A 23,291-nucleotide genomic window follows, 5' to 3' on the forward strand; every position below is an offset into this window, starting at 1 on the left:
TCTGCGACTTGCAGATTCGAGCCGCGAGCAAGCGTACAGAGGCGGCACATCAAGCGCACCATTCCACCAGATGGTAGGGAAGTGTCTGGGTAATGCTGCGTATGAACGACTTGTCCGGCACCCTGATATGTTCGAACCTCCTATCCCTTATTGTCCGCTGAACACGTGGCCTTATTGGTCTTGACAGGTGCGGACAAGCTGGACGATGCCTACTGGAGGTACGCTGTCCGTGGGGTGTCTGCGAGCTGGGCCGCACGGGCGCCTCTGGGCGTGCCTGCAGCAAGCAACGCTGCAGCACTGCCTTGAATTTAATGTGTTGTTGATGTTGCCGTTGTGCTGCTTGTAGCAACAACCGGTGGGGCCCGCAAGGCAAGGCACAGACATCAGCGCCGCCCAACTCTCTGGAGGCGAAAAAGTGCGTCCGGGGATAGGTGGGGGTTATGGGTGGGGGCTGCAGGGCCCGAGCCGCTGCCTTGCGGCATTTACGACCCTTGAGGCAGGAACTGCAGGATACCAGGCGTGCCCTCACTATTTCCTGGTGCACGTGCCGTGGGCACAGGGCGAGGATGCACTACCAGCAGCCGGTGATCCCGATCGTGAAGCCGCCTGCGGACGTGTTCGCCTCCCTAAATGGTAAGGCAGCAAGCATATCCTGCAGGTGTTGGCCCACTGTGGCGTGAGTACGGGTGCGGCAAGGGACATGTCTGCAGTGGTTGTTTGCCGCCATGGGAGACCGCTTTGCGGCAATTGACACGTGTACTGTACGACCCTCTCCTTATGTGCGGCAGAGCTGGAGAACCTGATGCGCGTGACGCTGGGCGCGCTGGCGAACTTCAATGAGGACGAGAAAATGCAGCTGCTCAAGTGAGTTTGTGCCGCTGAGTCGTGCCGCGGGAGTCCTAGCCAGCTACTGCAGGCCTGTGAGCCATAGTTCTAACACTCCGGTATGCCAAGTACCACGGCGCCGCCGAATCGCCCTGCCATGCACGGCACAAGTCCATGCCTGCCGCACCTTACGAATGCACAGGCAGTTCCGCAAGGAGGAGAACCGGGCGCGGCTCAAGGGCGAGTTCGCACCGCCGGGGCTGATCACGGTGACGCGGTTCCGGCACGCCTGGAAGAAGTTCAGCGTCCGGGTCTCGGAGGAGCAGGCGCACGCGCTGTTTATCAAATACGGCTGCGACTCGCAGGGCATGCTTCCATACGACATGTTCGCGACCAAGCTGCTCAGCAGCCCGGCGCGGCTGTTGGCGCTGGAGCCGGAGCAGAAGGTGCGGCGCTGTCCGGCGGGGGGGGGGCGGGGGGAGGCCAGAGCGTGGCGTGAATACGTGGACTGCAGCTTTGCGATGAGCCATGGATGCAAAGCTGGCGGCATTGCGTCCCTTCACCCCTCCATCCCTCTTACAGGGCCCGTACAAGGCGGGCAAGGACGCATCCTTCCGCGGCAAGATTGTGTACCGCTACTGCCGCAAACCCGTGTTCCCGCCCTCCAACTGGGACGGCCTGCCGGCGCTGCGCTCCGCGCGCAAGCCCAAGGTACGCACCTGGCCGATTCTTACATCTGTACGTGCCAAGCAGGTCACCGGCTTGCTTTCCGCCAACTTGCAAAGTACCGCAGCCAGTAGCTAGCAACATACACAAATGTGCACCCCGTTTACATACAGGCCGGCCTGAAGCTGGAGTTTGTGTACGGCTACGCGGGCGTGGACAACACCTGCACCAACATCTTCTTCACGGGCGACGGGCGGCTAGTGTACTACCAGGCGGCGGTGGGCGTCATCTACGACCCCGGCACGCACACGCAGAAGTTCTTCCAGGTGCGCAGTTGTGTGGCTGGCGGGAATTGAATTGGCCAGTCGCTGGGTGTGCGGACATGCAACGCGTTGTCTATACGCCCGCGGTCCAGTGCATATGCGGCTGGTCCTGAGCAACTGCATGGCATTCCCTCCATATTCTCTCATGAGTACTTGGCATGCCTTTCCCGCCCCAACCGCTTAACCCGCCTCGCAAGTGTGCAGGGCCACGACGACGACATCAAGTGCATGGCCATGCACCCGGACCGCTTCACGGTGGCCACGGGCCAGGTGGCGTCGGCGCTGGACGGCAGCTACGACAACCCGTTCGTGTGCATCTGGGACGTGCGCGACCCGCTGGGCATGATCTGCCGCCTCAACTTCCCCTCGGACGGCGCGGCCACCAGGTGCGGCGTCACGACTGATGATGCGCAACGCAGGCATCACATCCCATGCCGGTTTCACGGATGCGTGGTCACTGTATATGGGGAATTCCACCCATGGCTGGTCAAGTAGTGTGATATACATTATGTGTGTGGATGTCTCCGATGTGTGTGCAGGTACGTGGTTGCGCTGGCGTTCTCCGGCAATGGGAAGCGGCTGGTGGCGGTGACGGGCGACAACCGCCACACCGTCAACGTGTTCCACTGGAAGTCCAAGACGCTCATCCACTCGGACGTGGGGCACAACGGCCAGCCGCCGCAGGTGGGCACGCAGGCGTATCGACACTGCTGCCGTCGGGGCGGTGGGGCTGTTGTGTCGGGCTCTGCCTGGACTCATGCTGTGTGCGGTCGGCCTGCCATGCGCTGCACTTCGCCACATGCTAAGGGAGTGGTGTGGCGCCGCTTACGCGAACGTGCGCAGGTGTTTGGCGTGGTGTGGAACAACTGGATCAAGGACCGCGACGGCGAGGGCCGCGAGTTCATCGCGCCGTCCATGTTCGTCACGTACGGGGTCAAGCACCTCAAGTTCTGGACGCAGGAGTTCAACGAGGTGTGTGCGCTATCAGACAAGGGTCACGGTGATACTTAGTTTCCATGAATCCCCAGTTGGTGCAACCTTGTGCTATGCAAGCAGGTGGGGTTGCGGCCATGCGGTCCCCCGCCCTCGACCCTCCAGTCACCCGCCCGCTGCCCGCCATGCTCACGTGTGCTGCACACCCTGCCCCATGTCGGCTGCCATGGGCTCCACAGAGAGCCAAGAAGGAGACGTACAAGAGCTTCATGGGCAAGTTCGGCAAGGCGCAGGTGCAGGACGTGCTGAGCGCGGCCTTCATCTCCGTCAACACGCTGGTGACCGGCATAGCCACCGGAGAGCTGCTCATGTGCGTAGCTGCCCATTCCCGTAGGCAGCGCTTCCAGCATCACATTCCGCTGCACATGCCAGCTGGGTGTGGCGCGCCTGCTTGTACCTCGCTTGTGCCTGTGCTGATTTCTCCTTACTTCCGCAGGTGGGACGTGCTCGGTGACCGCACCGCTAACGGCCAGCCCGGCTTCTGCATCAAGGTGGGCGCATAGGAGCGCCAGGTCGGCCGCGCCGGCACGGACCTGCTGCCCTGCTGGTTGATTGGGCGAATGCCGCTGCTGAGATGTGGCATCTACACTTCTGTTCACGTGCTCCACGCAGGTCATCACCGCGCACGGGCCGGGCGTGCCGGCGCCCAACATCCACGACGGCACACCGACGCTGCAGGGCGTCCGCGCGCTGGCGCTGCGGGCCAACCGCACCGAGCTGGTGTCGGGCGGCGCGGACGGCCAAATCATCGTGTGGGACATCACCACCGGCGTCGTGGGCCGAGTCATCAAGACCATCCAGGTATGGCGGCTCCCAGCCAAGGCATTCCGACATGCCGTGCGTGAGGAGACAGCCTGGCTGCTCTAGGCTCACTTGGACAGGGCTGATGTGGGGCTGATCCTGATACTGATAGTACCGGTACCGTACGTTGATACGGTAGCAACGGTACATACGATGGCGGTGCCGAACGCATTTATAGTACTCAGAAACTGAACCTTCTCTTACCACTACCTGCCTGCAGGTGCAAGAGCCGGGCGAGAAGGACCCGGCGGTGTTCCGGTCGCTGGACGCGCTGGAGAACGGCTACGACATGGTGGCCGGCACACAGCGGTGAGCGGGCGTGTGGGCGCGGGAGACCGGCTGGGCGTGTGGGCGGGCACGGCGTCTACCGTATTGCGGCTGTGAGGTGGCAGGCGGAGGTGACAGACCCGCGCGGCATGTGGGTCGGCAACTGGGCATGGCGTCTGGTGCAGTGGTGCAGCATGCTGTGCGTGAAACGTGTAAACTTCACAACTGCACGTTGCGCCCAATATGACAGGTGTGAGATCTGGGAGCTCAGCCGCGACACGCCGGAGCCGCTGACGCAGGGCCACACCTCCGACGTGCTGGGCCTGGGTGAGGGACGCATGGCGCGCACAGTGACTTCTGCAGGCACGATACCCGCACCTTGCCTCAGTCCGCCCTGTGCACCCTTCTCGACGTCACCCCATACCGTACTGCGTGCCTGGCCCCAACGCTCCTCAGCGTTCCACCCCAAGAAGCCGCACAAGTTCGCCACGGCCTGCGACAGCATGAACGTCTTCATGTGGAACGCCAAGCGGCGCCAGCTGGTGGTGAGTGGGATGGGCCAGGCGGTGGGCTGCTGCCGGCGTGTTCGCAAGCTCGTGTGCACGTAGCGCCTTCTGCTTTCTTCATAGTAACATGACTGGCATATTCTTGCGTTCCGTTCCTGCCTCTCAGGCCAAGGTCAACATCGGCGAGAAGGCGCAGTCGGTGGCGTTCAGTCCCAACGGCGCGCATCTGGCGGTCGGCACGATCACCGGCATGTGCAAGGTGCGTGCGGCGCTGCGTGGCCTAGGCACCACTGTCCCCTGCCGGAGGCCGCAGCTACCCCCAATCACTCCCCACGGCGCTTGTCATGGCTAAATCTCTGGTGGCAGCGCTCCGCCGGTTACGGTCTTGCAACTGCTGTGGGGGCTGCAGGTGCTGATGGTGGAGAACCTCACCCAGAAGGTGGCGGAGTTCCACACGCTCAAGGAGATGGTGCACGAGCTCAAGTACTCGCCGGACGGCACCAAGCTGGCCGCCGGCAGCCACGACAACTTCATTGACATTTATGACGTGACGCGTCAGTGAGTATAGGGCTTCGTATCTGCACCCGCCGCATGTGCTCCCCAGGGCGCCCTGGGGCCTGTTTTGGGGGTTCTGGGTACGGGATCAATCTTGGATCGGAAGGCAACCATCCTCCTAATCACCCACGCCCCACCACCATTACCCGCAGCTACGCGCGCATCGCCCGCTGCTCGGGCCACAGCTCCTACATCACGCACCTGGACTGGTCCGCGGACAGCCGCATCATCCAGTCCAACTGCGGCGCCTACGAGCTGCTGTACTTTGAGGCCGCAACCGGCAAGCAGATCCGCCAGAACCAGCGCGACGCGCAGTGGGCCACGTGGACGTGCACGCTGGGCTTTCCAGTAATGGGCGTTTGGCGCGACGACACGGACGGCACCGACATCAACGCCGTGTGCAGGTGCGTGGGCACGCAGTGGCGTATAACATGGGTGCTGCTGTGGTAAGCGGGCCTGCGCCCAGTACAGTAGTCCACACCAGCTGTCGCGATTGAACGAACGAGGTCAGACTTCGGTGTTCCGGCTTGTTGCCGCAGGTCCTTCGTGGGGCAGTTCCAGGAGACGGACCCTATTGTGGGCGACGGCGAGCTGGTGGTCACGTCCGGGGACGACGGGCGGCTGCGGCTGTTCAACTACCCCTGCGTTGTGGACGACGCGCCGTGCCGGTACGTGGGCGTTAAAGGTGCTGTGCTGGCGTACCGCCTGGTGATGCTGCGGGCGACCGGCAAGCATGACACATTCAAAACGGGTGCCTGGCTGGCCAGGGGCACAGTTTGGTTCCGGTGCACGCTGCACTGGAGCTGGGGTGTCACTGGCCCCTGAACACACGGCTGTCTCTCCACCCAACTGCAGGACGTACCTGGGCCACTGCTCGCACGTGATGAACGTGCGGTTCAGCCCGGACAACCGCTGGGTGGTGTCGGTGGGCGGCAGCGACCGCTCCGGCATGCAGTGGCGGGTGCTGCGGGAGGCGCAGGACGAGGTAGGGCGCGCTGCCGTCTGTCACCCCCAGCCACCTATCAGCAGCAGAAGCACAGCAGCTGCTGGATAGCCGTGCCATTGTGTACTGGCTACAGCCCTTAATAAGTCTTGTTTGCACACGATGCCCTGATGCGATGCCGCGACAGATTGTGACGCTGCAGCCGCCAGTGCCGGAGGTGTACGTGTACGAGGCGCCCAAGCGCAAGCTGGTGGATGTGGAGGCGCCGCCGCCGCCGCCCAAGGAGGAGAACAAGGCCGACGACGGCAAGGAGCGCAAACGCGCTGAGGAGCTCAAACACCTGTACGAGATCACCACTGTGACCTCCGACATCAAGTGAGTTGCCTGTGGCGTACTCACACACAAAAGCGGGCTGGTCTCTCATTACCGCACATGGCGAACCACCAGCCCCTGCCCGTACCCTACCCCGTACACAGGGGCGCGGGCACGGACTCCAACGTGTTTGCCGTTGTCTACGGCGACAAGAACACCAGTGGCGAGGTGAAGCTGGAGGGGCGCGACGAGGACTTTGCGCGCGGCGCGAGCGGCGTGTTCAAGGTGAAGCTCATGCCGCTGGGCGAGGTGTCGTCCATGCGCATCGGCCACGACGCCAAGGGCACCATGCCGCGCTGGCACCTGGACCGCGTCACGGTGAAGAACCTGACGCTCAACACGGCGCCGGTGGTGTTCCCGTGCGGTGCGGAGGGAGGGAGAGGGCTGCAGGCATTTGGGAGGGGGGGGCGGGGGACGCGTGAGGCGGGGGAGCTGATGTCGGGTTTGAGTGGGGGTACAGCCAAAGTCATTAAGTGTTTGCGTCCGGTTGTGTTCTTTGCTTATGCAGCACAATGGTTCGCCACGGACATGGGCGACAAGAAGATCGTGCGCCTGCTGCGGCTGAAGGGCGCCAAAGACGGCGAGGTGGGGGAGCCCAAGCTGCTCCGCTACAAGGTCGTGGTGAAGACCAGTGACGTCAAGGGTGCAGGTGCGTGCAGGGTGCATTATGGACATCACCACTCCGCCATCCCTGCCGCTGCCCTCCCGTAGCCACCCGGGCCATGGGCTTGCGCGCCACCTGTATGTGACACCGCACGCCTGCCGCCGTCGCCGCAGGCACGGACGCCAACGTGACGATGCAGATCTTTGGCGAGCACAACGGCAAGAAGTACCAGTCCCCGCAGCTCAAGCTGGAGAACAGCGCCAACAACTTCGAGCGGGCGCAGGTGGACACGTTCGAGGTGGAGGCGGCGGTGGGCGAGATCAAGTCCATTCGCATCGGCCACGACAATAGCGGCTTCGGCGCCAGCTGGCACCTGGACCAGGTCATTCTGTCCAACCCGGCCATACCCGACCTGCAGTTTGTGGCCAATCGGTGCGTGCGCGCTGCTTGTTGGCCTTCGACGCAAAGGGCCATACATGTACTGCGGCAGACTGCATGAGTTGGGTTGAAGAGGTGTGGCGCAGTGCAGCGGTGAGTGTGTGGCCCCGGCCCCGGCTGGTGTGTGCATGTGGCGCAGGTGGTTGTCGGAGGAGGAGGGCGACCGGCAGACGGCTGTCACGTTGTACCCCACGGGCGCCAAGGACATCCCCAAGCCGCACAAGTACCAGATCACGGTGCGCGGAGGGCACGGCCTTGCGTACCGGCGATGGAAGGGGGAAGGGGTTGAGGGTGCTTTCAAGGGCCACGCCGCAGCGGGGCTGACGCGGTGCCAGGCAGCCCGCTTGTGTACCAGCGGTGCAGTAAGCTGCTTGCGGGTGTGCTGCAACGCTGCAGGTGTTCACGTCCGACATCCGCGGCGCGGGCACGGACGCCAACGTCGACATCTCGCTGTACGGCACCAACTCCCAGATCACCGGGGTGCGTCTCTGACTGGTTTCGGTGTTTGCCGCTGCCCCTCCCCCAGCTGCCTGTGTAAATCAGCTGCCTGGACCCTGCATCGTCAGGGCCCCTTAACCCCATATGCTTCGGCAGCTTACGGTGCAGCCCAGCGCGCTTTGGGTTTGGTCCTTGTAGCCTCTTCTCCTCCCTTGCTGCCTTCATGGCATCCCTTACCTAAACCCCACAGCTGAAGCTGGAGAACTCCAAGAACAATTTCGAGCGCAATGCGGAGGACGTTTTCTTCTTCGAGCTGCCGGACCTGGGCTCCATCCCGGAGATTGAGATCGGGCACGACGACTCGGGCGCCATGGCGGGCTGGCATCTGGCCAAGGTGATCATCGAGGACCAGACCGCCCGCACGCGATACGCCTACCCCTGCGACAGGTGGGGGCGCATGGGTGCGGACTGGCTGGCTCTGGTGGTGCGGCACGGGGTTGCGTTGGCGGGAATGGGAAATCGCTGTGTTGTTGGGCGTGGGGGTTTACAGCACGGGTTTATAGTGTTGCGGGGAAAGGTGACAGTCCAACGTTTGGAACCCAGGGTTGGGGCAACGGGCTGCGTTGGCGGCATCATCACCAACGACAGCAGTAGCCCCGCTCCACACATGCTGAATGCATGTAAGGGCCCAGTCCCAGAAACCCTGCCCCACGTCATCCGCACGCGCACGCGCACGCGCACGCCGTGTCACATAGGTGGTTCGACAAGAAGGAGGAGGACGGGCTCATCCGGCGGCGGCTCAAGGTGGCGGAGACGGGCGGCGAGAACACCGACTACACGGTGACAGTGGTGACCAGCGACATCCGCGGCGCCGGCACGGACGCCAACGTGTTCCTGGAAATCACCGGCGAGCACGAGGGCAAGGAGGTGCGTGCGGGCATTACTGTGGGCTGCGTAAGCGCCGCGCAATGCTGGTGATGGGAGGTTCGTGATTGGCTTGGAGCAGGCATGGGTTTTGGAGGTAGGCACGGGGCTCGCCATGTAGGCTTGCTCATACCCCGTGGGCGCTGACAACATCCACAATGCCCACACCATCCCGGCAACACGCGCCCGGCCGCCTGCAGCTGACCGGCAAGCGCATCACGCTGGACAACAGCACCAACAACTTCGAGCGCGCCCAGGTGGACAAGTTCCTGCTGAAGAAGTACCGCAACTGTTGGAACCTCACCAAGATCAAGATCGGGCACGACAGCGCGGGCATGGCGCCGGGTGGGTGTGCACACGTCATCAAAGGGAGGGGTAGCGCTGCGGGTGCAGGCGGTGGGCACAGGCAAGCGGGCTGGGCGCATGGTCACCTTCCCGCTAACCGTGACCTAGCTGCCCCGCACCTCACCCCGGTCCTTACCTTCGGCTCAACGGCGCTCCCCAACCTCGCATCACTCCCACCCACCCCACCCAACCAACCGCCAACCAGGCTGGCACCTGGACTATGTGGAGATTCAGGACGACGGCACCGGCCTCACGTACTTCTTCCCCTGCGGCAAATGGTTCGACAAGGACGAGGGCGACCGGGCCACGGAGCGCATCCTGCCGGTGGCGCCCTTCGACCCCAAGTCCGGCAAGGCGCAGTACAAGATCACGGTGCACACCAGCGACATCAAGTACGCCGGCACCGACGCCAACGTGTACATCGAGGTCCACGGCGAGATGTGGGTGTGACCACAGGGGTGGTGGTGGTGGGGCCGTGAGCTATGCAGCAGGGTGCGCGCACAGCGGGTGATTACTCATGTTTGCAGCCCTTTGGCCTGGGTGGCGTGTCCGGACCGATGGTGCTGATTGCTTGAGCCTCTTTTTTTGCTGCACACAGGGACGGCGCGCCTACCACCACGGGCCGCCACAACCTCAACAACTCCAAGAACAACTTTGAGCGCGCCCAGGTGGACAACTTCACCTTCCCGGCGCTGCCCAATGTGGGCGACATCAAGCGCATCGTCATCGGGCACGACAGCTCAGGCATGGGCTCGGACTGGCACCTGAACAAGGTGCGCTGCTGGGTCTCGCAGCGTGTGTAAATGTCTGCGTGGTAATGTGTGCATGTGTGTGTAGTGCCATTGTGGTTGCAAGTGCACGGCACGGTACTGCTCCCCAAAATCCAGCCATGTTGCCGACCGGTACGGTACCCACAAAGAATGTGCGTGACCACGCGTGTGTGCGCCTCTGTGTCTGTGTGGCTCTGTGTGCATGGTTGCGTGTGCAGGTGGACGTGCTGAACGTCAACACCAACCAGCAGTGCTACTTCTACTACAACGGCTGGCTATCCACAAGCGAGCCGCCCTACAAGACGGAGGTGGAGCTGTTCCCCTCCGACAGCGACGCGCCGCCCACATGCCGGTGCGCGCGCACATGCTGACAGGCACACGCGCAGCGCCCGTGCTGCACCCAGTGCGGTGCTATCGGATGAAGCTGCCTGTCTTTTTATTGCCGTTGCTGGAAGCTGTTGTCTCATGCCTCCTAGTGCACCGCCACGCCGCCGGCACCTCCCCACCTGCCCCTGCCCCAACCCCCGCAGGTATACGATCATCACCTACACCAGCGACACGCGAGGCGCTGGCACGGACGCCAACGTGAGCTGCATGCTGGTGGGCGAGAAGGCCAACACACCCATGTTCGCGCTGGAGAATAGCGCCAACAACTTCGAGAAGGGCCAGCGTGACGAGTTCGTGCATGAGACCATTGACATCGGCCCCATCAAGCAGCTGAAGATCGGGCATGACAACAAGGGTCTGGGGCCGGCCTGGCACCTGGACCACGTGGAGGTCATCCACCAGGTGTGGCGACACGGTGTGGAGGCGAGGAGGCATGCAGGGGCTCGGGCGAGAAGAAGGGTGGTGCAGGGGGCGGAGGGGCACACGCCCGAGTGTGCGTTCCGTCCATGGTGGGCCCGCCTGGACTGCGTGAACCCACGCTACATCCCGCCGCTTCCGACCTGGGTGGTCCCAATCTGATGCCCCCCACAGGCTCGTCAAGAGACGTACTACTTCCTGGCGGACCAGTGGCTGGACGCAAAGCTCAACACGCTCATGATCACGCTCGAGCCGGCCAACGGTGCGTGCGTTCTTAGCGGGCCAACATAGGAGGGCACCATCACAGCTACCAGCAGGCTTGTCACATCCTGGCCCCTCTCCGCCTGCCCTTAGACGCTGAATATGAGCCTCTGGCCACTCCCGCCCTGTCCTGACATTCCTGGTTTTTGCTCTTTTTGCGCCCTGCAGCCGCGGGGGCCAAGCAGGTGTACAAGGTGTCGGTGCGAACGCAGGACAAGCGCGGCGCGGGCACGGACGCCGACATCTCCGTCATCCTGTTCGGTGACAAGAACAAGACCGGCGAGCTGAAGCTGGAGTCCAGCGCCAACAACTTTGAGCGCAATCAGGCAAGCCAGCAGGCCCGGTCTCCCGCGCCTCTTGCGGATGTGTGAAGCCTCCTTGCGCCACTCCTTCAATGCGTCACGCACACCTGCACCCCACCCCGCCCACCCTCGCGCCAGCTTACGGCACTGCCCTCTCAATCTGCTGCTCTGCCCTCGTCCCTCAACACTGTAGACGGATGACTTCACACTGAACCTAGGCCACCTGGAGCTGGGCGAGCTCAACAAGATCGAGATCGGCTACGCCACGCAGCAGAGCGCGGCGGGCGCGGCGGGTGGCGCGTTCGGCAAGGACTGGGGGCTGGAGGCGGTGGAGGTGACGCACATGAACACGCGCGAGGTCAAGACGTTCTGGTACGACGACTGGATCACATCGGACAAGCGGCGCGTGCAGCTGGTGCCCACCAAGAAGGGCGAGAGCAACGTGTACAAGGTGCGGGGTGGGCCAAACGCTGGGAGCACCTCTGCTTTAGGAGAGGCGCAGCAGCATTGCCGGACTCGTGTATGGCAGTGGCTGAACAGGGGCGGTTCCATGTGGGTGTGCAGATCAGCGTCAAGACGAGCGACATCCGCGGTGCGGGCACGGACTCCAATGTGAAGCTGACCATGTTCGGCAAGCTGGAGGAGAAGCCCACAGCCGGCCCCGAGACCAAGCTTGACAACAGCGGTGAGCGGGCTGCGTCAGAGGCTGTGAATGTACGGCAGAGGCACTGACGGCACGTGGTCAGAACAGGCGTGGCCAGGACAGGCGCGGGCTTTGGGGGAGTTCATTGCTCAGCTGCTCACGCCGGCACGCCCTGCACCCTACCACTCGAGCTTGCAGCCAACAACTTTGAGCGCGGCGCCATCGACAAGTTCATGATCAAGTGCAAGGACCTGGGCGACCTGACGCACATTGTGGTGCGTGCGTGGCCGCGTGGGTGTCTTGAGTGGGGTCACTCACAGCCCAGCAGCCACTTGCCACAGCAGTGAATGTGTTTCCCACCCTCAACCATGTTGGCCCTGCACCTGTCACTGCGGTGTCGTGCGCAAACCCTCGGCCCGCCTCAACCGCAGGTGGCCAGCGACGGCAGCGGGCTGGGCGCCGCCTGGCACCTGAACGAGGTGGAGATCCTGGACACGGCACGCAACCGCATCACCGTGTTCCCCTGCGGCGCCTGGCTGGACCCCTCGGACATGGCCTCGCTCACGCAGACGCTGCTGCCGCGCGGCGTGGACGGCGCGCTGGGCAATCTGCTGGTGTACGAGGTAGGTGCGGCGCAGCGGGCCTGCAGAAGTGCGTGTGTGTGGGAGGGTGGGTGGAGCGAGGTTCGTGGCCCCCGTGTGGGGTGGGGCATGGAGCATGGGCGGGAGAGGGAGGGTTTCAGGGAGGGCCCAGATGGCGTGTTGGCACTGGGCCCCGGGCGGGTGCCGTAACTTTGGTTGTGACTGGCTGCCTTGTCCTTGCCCGCAGGTGAGCCTGTACACGTCCGACATACGCGGCGCCGGCACGGACGACAACATCAGCATCGAGCTGCACGGCGACAAGGTGCGCGTGGGAGGGGCCACTATGCGCTTGTTGAAAGCATACATGCGGCCACCAGGCACCTAGAACCACCCTCCTGCTCCAGCACACCCTCACCCGCTCCCTCTGTTCCCGCTATTCCCGCACGCTCCCTGCGCACGCGCCCAGGCCTCCAGCGCCGCCATGAAGCTGGACACGTCCGCCAACAACTTTGAGCGCGGCATGAAGGACGTGTTCAAGCTCAAGTTCATCGACATCGGCGAGCTGCAGCACGTGATTGTGAAGAAGGACAGCAGCCTGGACAACAAGCTCACCGGCGACTGGCACCTGCAGTCTGTGGAGGTGCTCCACCCGGGTGAGTGCGGCCCCCAGGTGCTGCTGGTCTGCTGACCCCCTCCTTACCCACCAGCCTGTCCCCAAACCCTGGCAAATGTGTTTTGCATCACATGCGCCACCGCCGGGCGCGCCCTTTCCTTTCCCGCCCCGCGCCCAACCCCTAGAACCCTAAACCCTAACCCCCCCGCCTGCCGCCTCCCACCCTCCCGCCCGTGCCCCTCCAACCCGCCGCCTCCCTCCCTGCAGGTCTCCAGAAGCGGTACTTCATGATGTGCAACGACTGGTTCAAGGGCGCCTGCCAGAAGAAGCTGGAGCCGGGCAAGGTGCCGGCCAACGGCATCTGCGACTACCGCATTGTGGTGCACACCTCCGACCTGCGCGGCGCCGGCACCGACGCCGACGTGACCATGCAGCTGTTCGGCGACAAGGGCGACACGGGCGAGCGCAAGCTGGACAACTCCACCAACAACTTTGAGCGCAACCAGGTGCGGGGCAAGGACTACGGTATGCTGCGTATGCGTAGAGTCGCCCAGGCCCTCTCTCGTAGCCCGGGCCCTCTCTGGTTGGTTCCGACTGCCCTCTCTTGCAGCAACCTCCTTACTCTCAACCTGCATACTGCAAAGCTGTGTGCTCAAGGCTCAAAGCTCAAACACGTGCCCATCACTTTACTTTACATGGACCCAATTCGCACTCGTACACGCACAGGTGGACACGTTCTTTATCAAGGCGCCGGATGTTGGCGTGTTCAACTCGTTGCGCATCGGCCACAACAACAGCGGCTTCGGCGCGGCCTGGCACCTGGCCAAGGTGGAGATCGTCAACACCAACACGGGCGAGAGCGCCGTGTTCCCCTGGCACAACTGGATCGACAAGGAGCACGGCCTGTCGCAGCTGCTCACGCCCGACCGCGACGGTGATGGCAAGGGCGATGCCCTGGTGGGCGGCCCGATCGTGGAGTACACGATCAACACGCACACCACGGACATCAGGTGCGGGACCCCGGGCAGGGCCTGTGGACGCGTGGCAGTCGAGCAGGGCAGCGTGTTGCGGTGTTGACAGGGGCATGTTCTCAAGTGCACAGCCCGGTGCGTTTGAAGATGGAAACACACCACCACTAGGCCCTAACAATACACGCTTTCGACTCTGCGTTCGCAGGGGCGCGGGCACGGACGCAAACGTGTTCATCGCGCTGTTTGGCGACAAGTCCAACATGGGCGAGACGCGGCTGGACAATTCATGTGAGCAATGGGTAGCACGATACGTCGGCTCTGCGGGAAACATGCAGGGTATGCGGCATTTATGCTGACCCAAAACCCCATGCGTTCGGGCTTCGCGGCCTCTCGCCTGTGCTTGATGCCGCCCTCTCCGTGCCCTTGCACCTGCGCTCGTAGCCAACAACTTCGAGCGCGGGCGTGTGGACACGTTCAAGATCAAGGGCAGCGACGTGGGCAACGTGCAGAAGGTGGTCATCCGCCACGACAACAGCGGAATGGGCTCGGACTGGCACCTGGAGATGGTGCGTGCGTCTGCTGCTGGCAGCCTGTTGCGAAGGGGTAGTATCCCGATAGCGCTTTTGGTGACTGACGTCAGTGTTACTCGCTGCACCCGCCGCCGCCGGCCTGTGATGTGTGGTGTTAACACAGTTGCCGTTGCTGCCACTCCTTGCCCACAGGTGGAGGTGACCAACCCCAACACCTCCAAGACCTACTTCTTCCCCTGCAACGACTGGCTGCGCAAGGTCGGCGACGACGAGAGCGGGCTCAAGAAGGAGCTAGTGGCGGGCAGCCCAGACCAGAAGGGGCCCACGAACTACAAGGTACGTACGTGGTAGGGCGTGTCGGGCAGAGGTGACCACATTGGCTGATGCCCATGGGTAGCCCGAGCCACCTGGTGTGTTGGGCCTAGCACATCATTCACAACTCCTCCCGAGGTCCGGTGACAGCTGTTTATGTATATAGCTGAAGTATCCCTACCCCCTGCCGTAGGTCACGGTGTACACGTCCGACATGCGCGGCGCCGGCACCGACTCAGACGTGTTCCTGACCATCTACGGCCCCCTGGGCGACACGGGTGAGCTTGGGGTTCCTATTGTTCATAGGCGCAGCAATGTTATAAAATGAGCGTGTGCTCTCATCATAAAAGTGTGTGTGGTGCCCTTGCAGGCGAGCGTCTGCTGGATAACAGCACAAACAACTTCGAGCGGAACCAGGTGCGTGGAGCCAATGCAAACATACGGTACCCTGCACGCTATCTTACTAAGCGCCAGGTGGCCTCCCCATCCCAAGCCTTAAGGCTACCGCAGGCAGGCCCCTGGCACCTACCCCCCCTTCCTGCCTCCAGCGCTCCAGCACGCTCCCTTCCTATCCCCTATCTTCCTTCCCACCCCGCCTCCTACCCCACCCCCACCCCCAGGAAGACAAGTTCATTGTGGTCAGCGACAACGTGGGCCCGGTGCAGAAGCTCAAGATCCGCAGCAGCGGCAAGGGGCTGGGCGCGGCGTGGCACCTGAACAAGATCGAGGTCATCTCCAGCGCTACCGGTGAGAAGCTGGTGTTCCCCTTTGCTAAGTGGATCGACGACAAGCACGGCTTGGAGCACGTGCTATGGCCGGACCGCGACGGCGACGGCATTCCCGACCCCACCGCGGACGCCGACCTCATCAAGTACAAGGTGGCGGTGTACACCTCCGACATCAGGTGGGAGTGTGTAATCGCATGGGTGGCCAGGGGTTCGGCATGGCTTGGAGGTAGGGCAGCAGCGTGCAAGCATGAATGAAGGGCGCTGGCTAGGAGCGGTAGGTGAGGCTATGGGTGTGCGGGGCGAGCGATGTGTGGCGTGAGCTGATGAGAGGCGATGGCCTGCGCTTGCAGGGGCGCGGGCACGGACGCCAACGTGTACATCGAGATGCACGGCGACAAGGCCTTTGTGGGCAAGACCAATCTGGACACCGCCGCAAACAGTGAGTTGTGTGTGTGGGATCTTTGGGCCGCTAGTCGCAGTAGCCTGTCTGTTTGTGACCAGCGTGCTGGAGGCAGCAGGCGACATGCGTCTGGCCTGACTTGAAGCCTGTTTGACTCCGTCCTACGCGCTGCCACCCACAGACTTCGAGCGGGGCCGCAAGGACGAGTTCGAGATCAAGGGCAGTGATGTGGGCGAACTGCAGAGCATCGTCATCGGGCATGACAACTCGGGTGAGTGAGGAGGCCACTGGTGTTGCATGGGGCTGAGCTAGACAAAGGGTGGCGCTGGTATGCTACGCCACCTGTCCACCACCGCTTCTCGGTGTCGTGTCGCCGACTTTGGACCGCCGCTTACATGCCTGCCCGCCGCTACCGCTGCGGTCCGCAGGCGTGGGCGCCTCCTGGCACCTGCAGCAGGTGGAGGTGTTCCACCCCATACTGAACAAGCTGTACGTGTTCCCCTGCAACGAGTGGCTGGAGACCAGCAAGGACAAGGGCGTGGACGGCTGCAAGCGCACGCTGCTCACGGGCGCCGCCGCCGCGGACGCAGGCATTGTGAGTTTCGATGATGCGTGCGCTCGTCCACCCTCCAGCGACGAGCGCTTTTGCCCCCGCCCACCCGTCCAACAGCGCTCGTTATCCTTGGCTCGCCCGTGTTACCGGCACTAGCTCCGCGAAAGGAACGTAGGTGAGCCTGTGAGCCTGTAATGCACATGTGCCGTGGTTGCAGGCGAGCTACCGGGTGATGGTGAAGACCGGCGACCTGCGCGGTGCCGGCACGGACGCCGACGTGTTCCTCACCATCTACGGCCCCAAGGGCGACACGGGCGAGCGTGTGCTGGACAACAGCGCCAACAACTTCGAGCGCAACCAGGTGGGGGGGGGGGGGCGGTCACGAACATCGCGGGAAGCAGTGACGCACAAGGAGCGACCACACCACGCACCGGACATCCCTTGGCCGTGCTAACTGCGGCCTTGACCGTCACTTCCCTGGACCGCTTGGCCCTCGCTCCCCTACACAGACGGACACGTTCATCCTCAAGGGCCGCGACGTGGGCGAGCCGGAGCGCATCCGCGTGCGCAGCAGCGGCACGGGCCTGGGCGCGGCGTGGTACCTGGAGACGGTCGACATCGTGAGCAGTGCCACCAACCAGCAGTACAGCTTCCCCTTCAAGGGCTGGGTGGACGACAAGCACGGGCTGGACCACTTCATCAACAGGGACGGCGGCGCGGGCCCCACCACCGAGCTGGTGGACTACCGCATCACCACCTACACCTCCGATTTGCGGTGCGGCCACAGGGCACGGCCGGGCGGGCACTGGTGCCGCCCTGTCGGGGCGCGCACCAATACAACGGGCCACACCAGCAACAGCGGATTGGGGTGCTGGTAGGGCAGCACCAGGCGTGAAGCAGCATCACACCACCAACACCATGCCGTTTCCTGCTGCCCCCACCTAGTAACTTTGCTCTTCCGACCCTCAGGGGCGCGGGCACGGACGCCAACGTGTTTGTGGAGCTTCACGGTGAGCTGGGCGCCGTGGGCCAGTCGCGCCTGGAGACCGCCGCCAACAACTTCGAGCGCGGGCAGGTGGACAACTTTGTGGTCAAGGGCACCAACGTGGGCGACGTGCAGAAGGTGGTCATCTGGCACGACAACAGCGGCCTTGGAGGGGACTGGCACTTGCAGCAGGTGAGGCGGCGAGCGGAACGGAGCGGAGCGGGTGGAAGTGGGCGTGAATGGCAGCACGTAGCGCGTTTGGCTGCGGGTTGCTGGGCTGGCATGTGACTACAGTGGCATGTGGCTACCCTGTATGGGAACTTGGCGTCGGCATCAGAGCCTGCAAACGTGCTGGCTCTGTCCGCTCGTGTGTCCGCGTGTGCAGGTGGAGGTGTTCAACACGGCCACACAGAAGTCTTACTTCTTCCCCTGCAACGACTGGCTGCGCAAGACCAAGGAGCAGGGCGAGAAGAGCTGCCGCAAAGAGCTGCTTGCCGGTGAGCCCTGGAACCGCGCACTGCCGCACACACCACTGCCAACCTCAGTCGTCATTGCCTGACTCGGTCTTACACCCCTTCACCATCACTGTGCCCTCATTCCACAAACGCACGTAGGTGTGGCCGGCGCCTCTCTCAACAGCTACAAGGTGGAGGTGCAGACCGGCGACGTGCGCGGCGCAGGCACCGACAGCGACGTGACCGTCACAGTGTTCGGCAGCAAGGGCGACACGGGCGCTCGGTCGCTTGAGTCCAGCGCCAACAACTTTGAGCGGGGACAGGTTGACACGTTCTTCTTCATGGTGCGTGGATTGGGTGGGGTGCGGGAACATGGGCGAGGAAACGTTGTTGCGATTACCAGAATACGTGGGTACTGGGGCATGAGCTTGGTGCAAGAACGGCGGGTTGTGTGAGCTTGCGGTTGTCGAGTGTGCCCCAACCTGCATGCTCTAACCCGCCCCATCCCTCTCCTTCCCTTGTCCCCACTTCCTTCTCCACCGCCGCTGCACAGGGCCCCGACATTGGCAAGATCCAGAGCTGCCAGGTGGTGTGCAGCGGCACAGGCATGGGCGCCGCCTGGCACCTGGCGCACATCACCGTCACCAACACGGTCACAAACGAGAGCGCGCGCTTCAACTACAACAACTGGCTGGACGACAAGAAGGGCTGGTCACACACGCTGTACGCAGACGGCGTGGATGCCGCCAAGGTGCGGGACTGCAAGAGAGGCACGGGCGGACGTGCTGGCTGGGGCAGTGGCTGGGTGTGGCGGTGCGCCACAGGATTTGCACCCCAAGAGCCGGCATGCTGACAGTGCGTCTCAGCTTGTACGAGCCTTGCACTATGCTGACCGCCGTGTGTGCTTGGATGCCTCCCCGCACACTGCTGCGCGCAGGCTGCTGAGAAGCAGACGGAGTACGAGGTGCACGTGTTCACCAGCGACGTGCGCGGCGCCGGCACGGACGGGGACGTGTTCCTGCAGCTCAAGGGCGACAAGGGAGCCATGGGCGAGACCAAGCTGGAGAACGCCGGTGAGGCAGCCGGGGTTGGTGGTGGTGTTTCAGGCCAGGGTCCGGTGAGGGCCAAGGTCAGGGCTACCTAAGCTGCGAGTCTTAGCCAGCGTCGGCCTTGACAGTGGGAGGCAGGGTGGGGAGGCACACGCGTGCCATGTTGCCTGGATGGAAGTGGCGGTTATTGCTGCCTCTTGTTTCTTTTCGCAGCGAACAACTTCGAGCGCAACCGCGAGGACGTGTTCACGGTCATGGGCTCCGACATCGGCAAGCTCACGGAGGCAACAGTGCGACTGGTGGGTGCAGCTTCAAGCTGTGTGGGGTAGCCAGGACGGGGCTGCAGAAGCACGTGCTAGCCCCACTTGCGGGGCATTGGCAGGAGGCGCGGAGAACGCTGTGCATGACCCCGTCACCCAAGCCGTCATCCATTAAGCAACCCCCCGTGGCCCCTGCCGCCGCCCCATGGTGTGTGCGCACCGCAGGTGGAGCGCGGCTTCGGCGCGGCCTGGCACCTGCAGCAGATTGAGGTGCTCAACAAGAAGACCGGTGACCGGGCGCTGTTCCGCTACAACGACTGGCTGGAGGGCGCCAAGACCACCGTGACGCTGTTCGAGTCCAGCTCCGACAAGGCCAAGGAGCAGGCACCCGGCAAGGTGTGTTTGCTGGGGGTGCTGGGTGGGTTGCTGGGGCAGCGCGCAATATTCCTACGACAGTTATGCCGCCGTGCGCTTGCGGGTTCAAAGCAAGCAACGCCTGCTTCTGTGCACGCCTGTGCAGGCGCGGTGGAAGGTGGCGACGCAGACCAGCGACATCTTCGGCGCGGGCACGGATGCCAAGGTGTGGGTGCGCGTGTGGGGCCCAAACGGCATGCTCAACGGTGCCGAGATCTCGCTGGACAACTCCAAGAACAACTTCGAGCGCAACGCTCTGGACCAGTTCTTCTTCGAGTTCCCGCAGGACAAGGACTGCGGCACGCCCATCAGCAAGGTGCGCTGGGGCCGTAAGTCGTTGGGTTGTGAGAGCAGAGCCTGTCTTGAACAGATGACGCGTGGGCCCACAGACACGCACATGGCATAGCCGGCTACCTGCATACCGGATTCTAGCCATAACTCTCCTTCAATCCGTCCGTCCGCTCACCCCCTCCCTTCCCCCCTTTTCCTCTGCAGCTGGTTGTGGAGCGCGGCAGCACATTGCTGCCGGGCGGCGACTGGCACCTGGACTGGGTTGAGGTGGTGGACATGAACCGCGGCCACACCTACCGCTGGAAATGCGGCGCCTGGTTCGGAAGCAAGGACGGGCTGGTCAAGGAGTGGAACGCGGAGAAGGCCATTGCTGGCGAGAAGCAGCCGCTGGAGCTGATCGAGTCGCCAGCAGGTTTGTAGGGCCTCACAACAGGGCGTGTGATGCGTCCCAGTACAGTACTTGCCGATATGGTACGTGCTTTTTATGTTTGCATGGTGCCAGTGCACTGGGTATTGATCACAGTGCTGTGCGCTGGTGGCGGCGTACGTGTTGCAGGTGTGGCGGGCGCGCCAGCGGTTACAGGCGACCGCTACCGCATCGTAACCATGACCGGCAACGTGTTGGGTGCGGGCACGGACGCCAAGGTGATGCTGCAGTTCGCGGACATGAACGGCATCACCTGGGTGCCCGTCTTCACACAGACCAAGGTGTGGTGGGCGGTCATGCGGGGGGTGGTCATGAGGCTGTAGGGACTTGCCTAAGTGGCAGTGTGTAGTGGAAGTGTGGTCCCGGCCCATCCAGCCCTGCCATGGTCAGTTCATCTCTCCGCCCCTCCCCCCTCAACCTCACCTCCCACTTACCTCCCTTCACCCCTCACCGCTGTACCTTGCCGTGACCCATTTTCCACATCCTGCCCATACCCACACAGGCCATGTTTGAGCGCAACATGCGTGACGAGTTCTTCGTGTCGTCGCCCGCCAAGCTGGGCGAGATGGCGTCGTGCAAAGTGTGGATCGAGAACCCCGGTATGGGCGACAACTGGCACCTGGACCACGTGCTGCTGACGCACCTGCCGTCGCAGCGCGAGTGGCGCTTCAACTGCCGGGACTGGGTGCCCAAGGGCGCTGGGCCGGCGCAAGGCAAGATGCTGCCGGCCTCCGTGTCCCGCGACGTGCCCCTGCAGGGGCCGCCGCCGGGGGCTGACACCTCCGCCGTTGACCAGGATGCCGCCGCCGCCGGGCCGCCCAAGCCCCCGCCGCGACCCCTGGTGCAGTATGAAGTGACGGTGGCCACGGGTGACAAGTTCGGCGCTGGCACGGACGCGCTGACCAGCATTGAGCTGGTGGGCAGCCGCGGGAGCGCCAAGCACACGTTCGACCAGAGCAAGAGCCTGTTTGAGCGCGGCAGCCGCGACCGCTTCCGGCTGACGCTGCCGGACGTGGGCAACATCACTGCGGTGCGCGCCTGGCACGACGGCTCCGGCTTCGGCGCGGACTGGTACCTGGACGGCGTGACGATAGAGCACCCGCTGGCGGGCTGCAAGTGGGAGGCGTCCTTCGCGGCCTGGATGAAGGGCGGCGAGACCAACGGGCTCACCAAGCCCACGCGCCAGGTGGCGGGCAGCCCGGCGGACGCGGAGAAGGTGTACGACGCCGCCATGGCGGCAGCGGCGGCCAAGGAGGCGGAGCGGCAAGCGGCCATTGCGCGGCAGGACGCGGCCACGCGGCCGCCGAAGCCGCCGCCTGGGGCCAGTGACACGGCGGCGGCGCCCGACCGGTTCGCCAAGAAGCCCGGGGACGAGGGCATCGCCAAGCAGGTGCGTGCCCCGGCCCAGCAGGTGAAAAACCAGAAAACCACTAGGGTGCGTAGCTGGCTTAAAACCCGCTGGCCTAGGCCACGTAGCGCACACCATGGAGCTCGCGTGCAGTCTCCCCAGGACCATGGCATCGTGCCCCGTCCCCCAAGCTGCCCCCAGGCGCTATTGGTGCCGGGCCGCATCGCCTCATGCCCGCACCCATACCCCACGCCGCCACACACCCTCACCGCCCGCTCTCCTCAACGCTATCGTCCCGCCCAACCGCCCCACTACCCACCACCGCCACACCGCCACCGCAGGTGCTCAAGCCGGACGAGTTCTCGCGGCTGCCCCAGATGCAGCCGGGTGACGCCAAGTACCGCTTCAGCAACGAGGTGCGCAACAACCCGGAGCCGCCGCCGCCGGCGTGGCAGAAGCACACGGCGCCGTACGCGCAGGACCCCAAGTACATGGTGACCTACTACCACAACCCCGTGACCAAAGAGAGCACGTACGACAAGCCGGCCGAGTATGCGGACTGGGAGAAGAAGTACGACACATGGTTGGCCACCGTGATGAAATAAATAAAGTGATGGAGGGTGGACGCTGTTGCTGCCTGCTGTAGATTATAGACAATGCCCACGCACTGACGGACGGATGAGAACATACGCCCGATGAAGGCCTCTTGGGGTTTCATGGGCAGGACAGATGATGCGGACCGAGAGGATGTACACACGAGTGAAGAAACCTGCATTGAACACTGAACACAGCATGTAGACTAGGGTGCTGGTCGTCGCACGCCGCGGCGCGCGTCTTTGTACTTGAGTGGTAGGTGTGTACTAGCTGAGCCGCACGAGCTTGGAATCAGGCACTGCTAGGGACAGAGGCGCGCAGGGGTTGAACCCCTTGGCGCGCGCATGTACTATGGGTGGGCGGGCCAGCACATGCCGCTGTTTGGTGTGCAGCAGGTTGTGCCGCTGCCCCACCCGCGGGTACCTCCGCCTGGGGCTGTAAGCCAAATGCAAAGCCACGCTCCTTCCACGGCTGGCTGGAAGGGTCCAGGGCAGGAAAAGTGGGCTACGCATACAGCATGTGTACCTACCACAGTCGCTGTCGTTCAGCCCAGCACCGCCATTGGAAAGACTTCAAAGTTGAAGTCGAAGTGTGCAGTAGCCATGTGCGCAGCCATGGCAGTATCTTCTAGCCGTCTCACGTCACCTGACGGGAGGCCGGGCGGGGGGGCAGAGCCGTACTCGGTTGGAGTATGCAGTGCTCAAGTCCCTAGACTCGAGAGTGGTGTGTGTTGCGGACGTGTCACGCATTACTATGCAGTGGGGAGCCCCTGTCCACAGTGCCCAGTGCAGGCATGCCTTTCTGTGGTGCATCACCCGCACTACGGATGAGTTCCAGCAGTTGTATAGAGTTGTAGACCACATCCACGTCTTGTGCAAGGTGCTGTGAGAAGAGATGGAACTGACCCAGACCTCCAGGCATGTGGCGTGGAGGGGCGACTGGGTGCGGTGCCACAGAGTCACTTGTACCGCGCCCGTCGGGACCTGGAAATACGCAGCCA

The 23,291-nt window shown here is 63.5% G+C and overlaps 1 protein-coding gene across 1 annotated transcript; it reads left to right on the top strand.

The window, feature by feature from the left end:
• Positions 1-47: 47 nt before the first annotated feature.
• On the top strand, positions 48-22,744 carry CHLRE_03g178100v5 (uncharacterized protein). Its single transcript, XM_043061000.1, has 68 exons — positions 48-73; positions 188-218; positions 347-415; positions 560-633; positions 789-864; positions 1,028-1,271; positions 1,408-1,536; positions 1,665-1,817; positions 2,019-2,200; positions 2,354-2,498; positions 2,658-2,786; positions 2,987-3,117; positions 3,244-3,298; positions 3,420-3,608; positions 3,829-3,917; positions 4,126-4,202; positions 4,332-4,420; positions 4,548-4,640; positions 4,791-4,939; positions 5,089-5,340; positions 5,476-5,604; positions 5,792-5,921; positions 6,067-6,254; positions 6,356-6,615; positions 6,760-6,900; positions 7,029-7,287; positions 7,433-7,529; positions 7,690-7,773; positions 7,982-8,178; positions 8,487-8,658; positions 8,856-9,000; positions 9,206-9,440; positions 9,599-9,773; positions 9,989-10,122; positions 10,301-10,559; positions 10,749-10,836; positions 11,004-11,161; positions 11,331-11,588; positions 11,702-11,822; positions 11,979-12,055; positions 12,212-12,403; positions 12,609-12,683; positions 12,828-13,014; positions 13,242-13,480; positions 13,701-13,984; positions 14,151-14,233; positions 14,387-14,511; positions 14,668-14,811; positions 14,981-15,065; positions 15,158-15,204; positions 15,408-15,691; positions 15,866-15,954; positions 16,097-16,186; positions 16,344-16,510; positions 16,686-16,829; positions 16,978-17,243; positions 17,438-17,645; positions 17,839-17,950; positions 18,068-18,252; positions 18,462-18,659; positions 18,846-18,981; positions 19,171-19,256; positions 19,443-19,613; positions 19,738-19,947; positions 20,127-20,334; positions 20,479-20,630; positions 20,852-21,739; positions 22,039-22,744. Exons 4-68 carry the CDS (start codon positions 567-569, stop codon positions 22,300-22,302), a joined length of 10,875 nt encoding a protein of 3,624 aa, XP_042926129.1. The 5' UTR covers positions 48-73; positions 188-218; positions 347-415; positions 560-566; the 3' UTR covers positions 22,303-22,744.
• Positions 22,745-23,291: the final 547 nt, after the last annotated feature.

This window comes from Chlamydomonas reinhardtii, chromosome 3 (assembly GCF_000002595.2).
Source record: "Chlamydomonas reinhardtii strain CC-503 cw92 mt+ chromosome 3, whole genome shotgun sequence".
Classification (NCBI taxonomy): domain Eukaryota; kingdom Viridiplantae; phylum Chlorophyta; class Chlorophyceae; order Chlamydomonadales; family Chlamydomonadaceae; genus Chlamydomonas; species Chlamydomonas reinhardtii.

Coding starts and splice junctions, on each gene's coding strand:
- CHLRE_03g178100v5 (XM_043061000.1), top strand. CDS start 567: ATGCACTACCAGCAGCCGGTGATCCCGATCGTGAAGCCGCCTGCGGAC. Junction 8,179..8,486: donor TACGCCTACCCCTGCGACAG/GTGGGGGCGCAT, acceptor CGTGTCACATAG/GTGGTTCGACAAGAAGGAGG. Junction 10,837..11,003: donor CACGCTCGAGCCGGCCAACG/GTGCGTGCGTTC, acceptor TGCGCCCTGCAG/CCGCGGGGGCCAAGCAGGTG.